The sequence below is a fragment of the Salmo trutta genome, chromosome 38 (genome assembly GCF_901001165.1).
Source record: "Salmo trutta chromosome 38, fSalTru1.1, whole genome shotgun sequence".
NCBI classification, from domain to species: Eukaryota; Metazoa; Chordata; class Actinopteri; order Salmoniformes; family Salmonidae; genus Salmo; species Salmo trutta.
The window spans coordinates 28426343-28437601 of record NC_042994.1 but is presented as its reverse complement, the minus strand read 5'-3'; the positions used below and the strand labels follow the sequence as shown (position 1 = coordinate 28437601).

Below are 11259 nucleotides of genomic sequence, written 5' to 3'. Positions count from 1 at the left end.
CCTCATGGCTTGGTTTTTGCTCTGACATGCACTGTCTACTACACCACTTTTGTCCTCCTCTCCCTCAACTTCTCCCTTTTCCTCCATATTGATGTCCCTCTCACCCTCCTCCTCTTGGACAATTACATTGAAAGCACAGGCAGGCTTCCCTCCAATGGGTATTCTCTCATGACTTTTAAGACTTCTTAGCTGAGTGAATCCCTCCCCACACTGAGTGCAGTGATAAGGCTTCTCTCCACTGTGTGATCTCTGATGATTCTTTAGGCCTCCTGCGACACGAAAATTCTTTCCACACAGAGAGCAGTGGTAAGGCTTCTCCCCTGTATGTATTCTCTCATGTTCCTTAAGGCTTCCAGAATGATTGAAGCGCTTCCCACATTGGGTGCAGTGGTAAGGCTTCTCTCCACTATGTACTCTCTCATGTCTCTTAAGGTTTACTTTCTCACTGAAACTCTTCCCACATGCTGAGCAGTCAAAAGGTTTTTCTCCAGTGTGTACTCTTTGATGATTCTTCAGGTTAGTTGAGGAACTGAAACTCTTCTCACATTGAGGACAGGGGTAACTCCCACAACCAGGTGGTAGTATTGATGCTGTGGAATTGGGCTCATTGACTGAGTCTGGGTTGGGGATCTCTCCTGTAAGAATATGAACAGATATAGGTTAAGAAACAGACAGAGGAACAAAGGCTTTAAGTTTAACAATGTAGGATTAACAGAGTATTGAAAGAAATAATTTGCAAGGGGCTTGTTGCATTGCACATAGATAATGCCATTGTCAAATTACAATGCATTGCGCAATTTTTTACATTTTTATTTCACCTTTATTTAACCAGGTAAGCTACTTGAGAACAAGTTCTCATTTACAAATGCAACCTGGCCAAGATAAAGCAAAGCAGTGCGACAAACAACACAGAGTTACACATGGAATAAACAAGCGTACAGTCCATAACACAATAGAAAAAAAAGTCTATATACAGTACGTGCAAATGGCGTGAGGTGGTAAGGCAATAAATAGGCCATAGTAGCTAAGTAATTACAATTTAGCAGATTAACACTGGAGTGATAGATGAGCAGATGATGATGTGCAAGTAGTGATACTGGTGTGCAAAAGAGCAGAAAAGTAAATAAAAACAATATGGGGATGAGGTAAGTAGATTGGGTGGGCTATTAACAGATGGACTATGTACAGCTGCAGCGATCGGTTAGCTGCTCAGATAGCTGATGTTTAAAGTTAGTGAGGGAAATGTAAGTCTCCAGCTTCAGCGACTTTTGCATTTCGTTCCAGTCACTGGTAGCAGATAACTGGAAGGAAAGGTGGCCAAAGGAGGTGCTGGCTTTGGGGATGACCAGTGAGATATACCTGCTGGAGCACGTGCTACGGGTGGGTGTTGTTATCGTGACCAGTGAACTGAGGTAAGGTGGAGCTTTACCTAGCATTGATTTATAGATTACCTGGAGCCAGTGGGTCTGGCGCCGAATATGCAGCGAGGGCCAGCCGACTAGAGCATACAGGTCGCAGTGGTGGGTGGTATAAGGGGCTTTGGTAACAAAACGGATGGCACTGTGATAGACTGCATCCAGTTTGCTGAGTAGAGTATTGGAAGCTATTTTGTAGATGACGTCGCCGAAGTCGAGGATCGGTAGGATAGTCAGTTTTACTAGGGTATGTTTGGCGGCGTGAGTGAAGGAGGCTTTGTTGCGAAATAGAAAGCCGATTCGAGATTTGATTTTGGATTGGAGATGTTTGATATGAGTCTGGAAGGAGAGTTTACAGTCTAGCCAGATACCTAGTTGTCCACGTATTCTAGGTCAGAACCGTCCAGAGGAGTGATGCTAGTTGGGCGGGCAGGTGCGGGCAGCGAACGGTTGAAAAGCATGCATTTGGTTTTACTAGCGTTTAAGAGCAGTTGGAGGCCACGGAAGGAGAGTTGTATGGCTTTGAAGCTCGTCTGGAGGTTAGTTAACACAGTGTCCAAAGAAGGGCCAGATGTATACAGAATGGTGTCCTTTGCATAGAGGTGGATCAGGGAATCACCCGCAGCAAGAGCGACGTCGCTGATATATACAGAGAAAAGAGTCGGCCCAAGAATTGAACCCTGTGGTACCCCCATAGAGACTGCCAGAGGTCCGGACAACAGGTCCTTCGATTTGACACACTGAACTCTATCTGCGAAGTAGTTGGTGAACCAGGCGAGGCAGTCATTTGAGAAACCAAGGCTATTGAGTCTGCCGATAAGAATACGGTGATTGACAGAGTCGAAACCTTGGTCAGGTCGATGAAGACGGCTGCACAGTACTGTCTTTTATCGATGGCGGTTATGATATCGGCAATGGTCGGTAGCCATTTTTTTGGGGCACTCGCATTACCTCTTACACATAAAGAAGTCTGAGGGGTATACTACAAAGCAAAATCAATGAGTTAGCCAGCTAACTTGCCTAAATATTCCGAATTAACATTTTATTCAACATCTAAAAACATATGTTTACATTTCTTAATGAACCAGAAAATCAATAGTTATTTTGGGTTGTTTACCTCTGAACCAAAGAGGATGTTAGCCTGAATTTACCTGAGTCAACAGAGTCCCTGTCCTCCTCTCTCTCTTCCTCCTCCCGCTCATTGATTTCTCTCTCCTCCTCCTCCTCTTTGACAATCACATTGAGTTCCACTGTTTGACTGCAGTCACCCAGCTTCACTGACAGCATCTCTGGACCCCGCTGTGAGCTTCTCTGGGCTGGAACACCACAACCTGGTTCAGACATGGTAGGCTGGAGGTGGATCTAAAAAAGAGGAGACCGAAAGAGTTCAGGGTGATTTTCACAAACCTAGATCGTGGTATAGCTCCAGAAAAAACAAAAATGTATCTAAGCTAGCTAACCACACATCCCGTCCAGCAGGAACCCTTTTTCCATAAAATAAATATAGGATTGACGGCAACAGCCAGTCAGATTAGGCTATAAGTAAAGAAAACCACTGGCTTTTGAGTACAAGCATATTCAGTTCAAATTCATTACTAATATCTGATACACTCAGTGATTGAAATTACCACCCCATCCTCAGTAGCCTATTCAAACATTCGCCTATAAGCAACACAAGCATTTTCTTACCACAAAAATCACCTGGCTAGTCAAGTTGAATAGATTAGGGGCAATTCCAAGGTAACAGAGTGATGCTGAGACACAGAGTTGTCACCCTAAAAATGTATGAAAAACCAATGAATACAAAGTTAAACAAACCATACAACTCCATGGGAGCACAAGGACTATTTCCACTGAACATTCTATAAGGTTAAACAAACCATACAACTCTATGCACAAGGCCTACTTCTAACAATTTCCACAAACAGCACAAACCATCATTCTGTTACCAAACTTTGTATCTGCACCGTTCTTCAAGTCAATGTGTTTTTGTATCATTTTCAGTCTTAATTGTTAAAAGTAGTTTGGAAATGTTTGGTTTAATTCCATGCGTTCATATGAAGTGTAAGAATGATGAACAATGTTCATCCACTAGGAGCAGTGGTATAGTGTTGAGAGTTGATTGTCAACACAACAAAACAAGAGCAACAGTATGGTGTCTTTAATAGTCAATGTATACAATCACTCTGTGATATAGCTTCCCACTGGTAACACTCAAAATAATTAAAGAGCAGTGGACTGTTTTATCAAACCATCAGCATTAAAACACTCAATAATAAAAAGTAGCTTTCCCAAAACCACATTCAAAATTCAGCAAGGTGTAACAAAGTATTTCATACTCAGTAACCAAAAACACAAGTTGGTGAAATATTAAAACAGTCATTCAACCATAACCTTGTAGATAATCAACCTTAGATTGTCAGATAAATGGGAGGCCCGTCAGGAAGTCCACGATCCAGTTGCAGAGGGAGGTGTTTAATCCCAGGGCCCTTAGTTTAGCGATGAGCTTGGAGGGCACTATGGTGTTGAACACTGAGCTGTAGTCAACGAACAGCATTCTCACGTTCCTTTTGTCCAGGTGGGAAAGGGCAGTGTGGAGTGCAATAGCGATTGGTCATTTGTGGAACTGTTGAGGCAGTATGTGAATTGGAGTGAGACCAGGGTGTCTGGGGTGATGGTGTTGATGTGAGCCATGACCAGCCTAGAGATGGGAGTCCTACGTGGTGGCAGTCATTTAGACAGGTTACCTTGGCATTCTTGGGCACAAGGACTATGGTGGTCTGCTTGAAACATGTAGGTATTACAGACTGGGTCAGGGAGAAAATGTCAGTGAAGACACTTGCCAGCTGGTTAGCGCATGCTCTGCGTATGCGTCCTAGTAATCCGTCTGGCCCTGTGGCCTTGTGAATGTTAACTTATTTGAAAGGTCTTACTCACATCAGCTATGGGGAGCGTGATCACACAGTTGTCCGGAAAAGCTGATGCTTTCATGCATGGTTCTGTGTTGCTTGCCTCAAAGTGAGCATAGAAGGCATTTAGCTCTTCTGGTACGCTTGTGTCACTGGGCAGCTCGTGGCTGGGTTTCGCTTTGTAATCTGTGATAGTTTGTAAGCGCTGCCACATCCAACGAGCGACAGACCCAGTGTAGTAGGATTCAAACTTGATCCTGTATTAACGCTTTGCCTGTTTTATGGTTTGTCGGAGGGCATAGCAGGGTTTCTTATAAGCGTACAGATTAGTGTCCCGCTCCTTGAAAGCGGCAGCTCTAGCCTTTAGCTCAGTGCAGATGTTGCCTGTAATCCATGGCTTCTGGTTGGGATATGTACGTACAGTCACTGTGGGGACAACATCATCGATGCACTTATTAATGAAGCCGGTAACTGATGTGGTAAACTCCTCAATGCCATCAGATGATTACCGGAACATATTCCAGTCTGTGCTAGCAAAACAGTCGTGTAGCTTATCATCCGCTTCATCGGACCACTTCTGTATTGAGCGAGTCACTGGTACTTCCTGTTTGAGTTTTTGCTTGTAAGCAGGAATCAGGAGGATGATTTGCCAAACGGAGAGCGAGGCAGAGCTTTGTATGTCTCTCTGTGTGTGTAGTAAAGGTGATTTAGAGTTTTGCACAGGTAACATGCTGGTAGAAATTAGGTAAAACTGATCACCGGCCACTAGGTGTGCCATCTCTGGATGAGCATTTTCTTGTTTGCTTATGGCCCTATACAGCTAGGCGAGTCACCATTAAGTTTGCTGACAACACACAGCGTGGTGCCAGGACAACAACCTCTCCCTCAACGTCAGCAAGGCAAAGGCGCTGACAGTGGACTACAGGAAACGAAGGGCCGAGCACGCCCCATTCACATTGACGGGTCTGTAGGGGAGGGGTCGAGAGCTTCAAGTTCCTCTGTGTTCACATCACTAAGGAACTATCATGGTCCAAACACACCAACACAGTCGTGACGAAGGCACGACCATGCCTCTTCCCCCTCAGGAGGCTGAAAAGATTTGGCATGGGGCCCTCAGATCCTCAAAACATTCTACAGCTGCACCACTGAGAGCATCTTGACTGGCTGCATCACCGCTTGGTATGGCAACTGCTTGGCATCCGACTGCAAGGCACTACAAAGGGTACTGCGTACAGCCCAGTATATCACTGGGGCCGAGCTCCCTGCCATCCAGGACCTCTATACCAGGCGGTGTCAGAGGAAGGCCCGAAAAATTATCAAAGACTCTAGCCACCCAAGTCATCTCTGCTACCGCACGGCCAGCTGTAACGGAATACCAAGTTTGGCACCAAAAGGCTCTGGAACAGCTTCTACCCCTAAGCCATTAGACTGCTAAACAGCTTCTACACCCAAGCCATTAGGCTGCTGAACATTTTCTTCACCATAATTAAACTAATGATCTTCAGCTAAAATGTGTTAATAATCTGCTTCCGTAGTCAGAACTAGCGATATATTCCAGCTCATGAATTTCCTGAATAGCTGTATTTGCATCTGTATCTGCTACGGTGGCTACTTCTTATCGTCACAGAGTTTCCACCCAGAGGAGCGTCGCTGCTCATTTTGCATCCCTTAAAGAGTAGCCAATCAGCCTAAATCCAATAGATATTTCATATTGGACACAAACTTTTTGTTCAAATTCATCTATTACAATGAGTTTTGTTCAAACTCATCTGTTTTGTATGCTATAGACTCTAGTGAGTAGACCGGACCCTGGTTTTATAGACACACAATCGATTATGTACGGTGCAATATTTATGTCCAATATGACAAACAAGTGGATTAACCTGTTAGGGCTAGGGGGCAGTATTGACACGGCCGGATAAAAAAACGTACCCGATTTAATCTGGTTACTACTCCTGCCCAGTAACTAGAATATGCATATAATTATTGGCTTTGGATAGAAAACACCCTAAAGTTTCTAAAACTGTTTGAATGGTGTCTGAGTATAACAGAACTCATATGGCAGGCAAAAACCTGAGAAGATTCCATGCAGGAAGTGGCCTGTCTGACAAGATGTGTTTCATCTTGGCTCTGTTTATTGAAGACTGAGGATCTTTGCTATAACGTGACACTTCCTACGACTCCCATAGGCTCTCAGAGCCCGGGAAAAAGCTGAACGATATCGAGGCAGCCTCTGGCTGAAACACATTATCGCCTTTGCCAAGTGGCTGATCAGAGGACAATAGGCTTAGGCGCGTGCCCGAGTCGACCCTGTGCTTTATTTTCTTTCGTCTGTTTACCTAATTGCAGATTCCCGGTCGGAATATTATCTATTTTTTACGAGAAAAATGGCATAAAAATTGATTTTAAACAGCGGTTGACATGCTTCGAAGTACGGTAATGAAATATTTAGAATTTTTTTGTCACGAAATGCGCGTGACCCTTATTTACACTTCGGATAGTGTCTTGAACGCACGAACAAAACGCCGCTGTTGGAACATAACTATGGATTATTTTGGACCAAACCAACATTTGTTATTGAAGTAGAAGTCCTGGGAGTGCATTCTGACGAAGAACACCAAAGGTAATCAAACTTTTCTAATAGTAAATCAGAGTTCGGTGAAGGCTAAACTTGCTGGGTGTTTAAATAGCTAGCCCTGTGATGCCGGGCTATCTACTTAGAATATTGCAAAATGTGCTTTCACCAAAAAGATATTTTAAAATCGGACATAGAGTGCATAGAGGAGTTCTGTATCTATAATTCTTAAAATAATTGTTATGCTTTTTGTGAACGTTTATCGTGAGTAATTTAGTAAATTGTTAGTAAATTCGCCGGAAGTTTGCGGGGGTATGCTAGTTCTGAACGTCACGTGCTAATGTAAAAAGCTGGTTTTTGATATAAATATGAACTTGATTGAACAAAACATGCATGTATTGTATAACAATGTCCTAGGTGTGTCATCTGATGAAGATCATCAAAAGGTTAGTGCTGCATTTAGCTGTCTTCTGGGTTTTTGTGACATTATATGCTAGCTTGAAAAATGGGTGTCTGATTATTTCTGGCTGGGTACTCTGCTGACATAATCTAATGTTTTGCTTTCGTTGTAAAGCCTTTTTGAAATCGGACAGTGTGGTTAGATTAACGAGAGTCTTGTCTTTAAAATGCTGTAAAATAGTCATACGTTTGAGAAATTGAAGTAATAGCATTTCTAAGGTATTTGAATATCGCGCCACAGGATTCCACTGGCTGTTACGTAGGTGGGACGATTTGGTGCCACCTACCCTAGAGAGGTTAAAGCTGATTGGCCACTCTAAGGGCCGCAAAATGAGCAGCGATGCTCCTTGGGGTGTAAACTCAGTGGACTTGGAAACTAAAAGTGTTCCTGTGTAGAATGAACCTTTTACTGCAGCACAACGTACAGAAGATAAGAGTACACACACAAACAACACTATTGAACATTTAGCATTCAAAAAATATATTTAAAAAAAATCCCATAATATCTTAAAGAATAATGAAATATTTTATATATGATAACAAGTATAAAATGTTTCGATAATTCAGCACTAATTATTAATTTACAAAGTATACCCAGAGAGGAAGAGGCCCAACTCGGCTGCAAATCTGTCTCCCTCCAGCAGGTGGCGTTTCTCATTTCGCCCACCAAGCAGGGAGTTTTGTATGGAGGTCAATGAGAGTGAGTCGAATTTGGTCAACAAAAAAGCAATGACTTAACTGCTACACTAGATGTATTTGATCAAATAAATGTTTAAGTCGTTATGACTGTACTGATAACTAGGACATGTGACATTCGTGACACACTACTTTAAGATAAAAAAATAAAAAAACACTATATTGGAGTTGTCTTGAGATGGCTATGCATATTCATGGCATGAGGCTAGTAGCATAGCATATCTCTCCATTGAATACAAGCGGTTGATGTCAACAACCCTCATCAAATATTCAAAAACGGATTACAATAATGAGATGAGGCCACCAATTCAGAGAGCTAGACAGACGTTTTACGGACAAACACTCCCATTATTAGGGCGGAGAGACGTATCTTGTCAGTTTATCCATAATGTTTGGTAAACATGACGGGACTCTTATTCTGAAGGATTCCAAAAGATCCATGATGACAACCGGTCAAAGAAGCGAGTTGACGGAAATGGCGACTGTGCTTGGATCTGAAAATGTGACAAGTGAAGTGTGTGACAATGAATGGAAAATTGTGAAATCAAAGAATGGATCAAAATGGGCAAAAGTTGTAGTAGAAGACAAGGACCGGTCCAATAAGGCATTTTTTATTGTACTGCATTTTTTGGATAAGGAGGTTCATTTGGGAATTCCATTTTTAATACCGAGGACTGTGAAGAAAGCAGTGGGAAAGGTGCCTACGTCAGAAGTAGCATGTATTGATCTTCGGAGTAAGGTGCCTGCCAAAGGAGTTATAGCTGGAGTCTCGTTGGATATAGATGACGAGTCCCAGGAGTGGTCAGTGCACGTCACCTGACCCGTATGGTGAATGGAAGGAAGGAGAAAAGCCTGTCGATATTATTGTTGTTTGATGAGACTCTACCTGAATATGTGAAGCTTGGATATGTGAGGTATGCGGTGAGAGCATTTATGTTCAAACCATTATAGTGGGAATTGTAAAGGATATGGTCACATGTTTGCAGATGGGAGAAGTATGGTATTAAAGAATCTGTGAATGAAAAATGTTGCAACTGTGGTGGGGATCATACTTCCTTGAATGTCCTGTTAGGGAGGTCGAGGTGTCAAGGATCAGGGCTGTACAGTGGACTCCTATGTGGAGGTGATGAAGAGAGCCGAAGGGGAAAGAGTGTTGAAGATATGGTAGTGGATGCATTGTAACCAGTTGCTAGTGTTTTAAGTCAAATCGAGTTATCTGGATACACTCATTGTAAAGAAAGTGGATTGTGGGTATTTATAGCCACAGTGATTAATTGTACAGCACAAGTGTCTTAGAAGTCCAAGAATGCTGGATATCATTATATCTGCAGCTGATATGTTTCCGGGTCTCCGAGACTTCACGGCAGAAGCACTGCAAGGACTATTGTCGCTAGGAAATGTCCCATCCTCACAGGAGTCTTCTGAGCCTGTTTAGAAGTTTAGTGACCTTTTTTTCTTTAGTACTATTTTTATTTTATTTTTACAGGAGTAACATTAGCTGTTGCTAAGTAAAGATATCAATGGTTGATTTTGTTAAGCAAATTTCTTTTTATACTATATATTATATAATAATACCCGGATCCTTATCATCCACCCCACAGGTGGTGGCGGAATGCACATCTAATTGTTGAGAATGCCATTATACCATAGAAGAAGAGCCATGACCTGGAAATACTTAGTTATTCTTGCAGGCTGTGGTTTATATTGGTTTAGTTATAACAAATCTTTGGCCTTATTATTTTGATGGAAACCCGAATTGAGTCTTATCTAGACATTCCTTCTTAATTTGCTTTGAAAACGTTATGGAAAAATGGTTACGCCTTGATCACGTCACCACCATCATCATTGCATTTTGGTGCACCAGAAGTACATTCATTAATTTAACGGAACAATGCGTTTGCTTTGCAGTGCGTTCTGTGTAGTGCACAAAGTTGAATTTATCGAACGTATGCATACGTGGACGGCTTGGCAGAAATGGTAGCTGAAGGTTGAACTTTTGTTGCACAAATAGCCAGATGATGCTGCGTACCATTTTGCGCAATGACACTAGGTTTGTTCAAGGGATTAACTGTTTGCATAAACCGGTAGCCGGGAAGTTTAGCAACGGTTAGTCCTAATTTTGCTAGCTAGCTACCTACCTAGATAGGTTAGTTATAACAAAAATATTTGGTTTGGCCATCTGTGGCTAAACAATGAGCAGCCGGTTAGCTAGCTAGCCAATTCCTCGCTACAGTCATTTTACCCACGATGAGTCGACAGCTGGCTATTAAATAAAAGTCACACTTCAATCGTGACCCTGAAATAAAGTTAGCATGTTAGCTAGCTACACGAACGGGTCGAACGGGAGATGTGTAGCTAGCTAACTGGCTAACGGCTAGCTAGCTGGGATAAGAACAAAGCCAGGCCGCGGCAACCACTGCCGTTTCATCATTGAATGCGTTGGTTTACAGAATTTAAAAGAAAAAAAAGTGTTAGAAATAGGTTACCTGGAACTGATTTCCTGTAGCTAATTGTTTGGCTGAAAAGAACTTCAGGAAATGGTTAGGTCTCGTAGAGCAAGAGGGGAAAATGTATCCACTTTCCGAGTGAGTTTGGTCTGGATTATGAGATGCTGCAGGAAATGTTCGTGAGCGTCGTATCAGCGGTGTCATTGTGCATATTTTACCGGCCTCTGACGGAAAGAAGTCAGGCAAAACAAATGCAAATAGATTTAAACCAAAACAAGACAGCTATCATTACATTCTATCTGCAGTGTGATGTTATATTATTACAACAGTGTATAGCATCTGTTCTTTATCATAATGTTACTATACTGACTTGTCATCGATAAATACAATCTACCAACATAACACTTTCAACGAAGAAGAGGCATTACAGACAGTACCCATGAAGTGCTTTGAAAGGCTGGTCATGGCTCACAACAGCATCCTTCCGGATACCGTAGACCAGGTATTAAAAATGTGGTTCACATTAATAAACTGTACATTTATATTTTCCAACAGGGCTCTACATTTGGATGAGTTTTTCCTCGCCCGAGGAGCCTCGTTTCACTGCCAAAAATAAAATTAAACCTACGGGTGTTCAGCGAAATAACAAAATGTCAAATACAGGTAGCCAAGTCAAATAATTAACATCCATCACATTAACCGCTGCTCTCTCGCGGTAATTCCACTAACGGTCCGTGTGTAGCCAAACGTAACTGCTG

The 11259-nt window shown here is 42.4% G+C and overlaps 1 protein-coding gene across 1 annotated transcript; it reads right to left on the bottom strand.

The window, feature by feature from the left end:
• LOC115178343 (zinc finger protein 41-like) lies at positions 1–10744 on the bottom strand (the record flags this gene model as incomplete). Its single annotated transcript, XM_029739485.1, has 3 exons — positions 10541–10744; positions 2567–2777; positions 1–635 (listed from the first exon to the last, which is right to left on the bottom strand). Coding segments are annotated over exons 1-3 (1011 nt in total), but the record flags the coding sequence as incomplete, so codon positions are not given.
• Between the last annotated feature and the right edge of the window lie 515 nt (positions 10745–11259).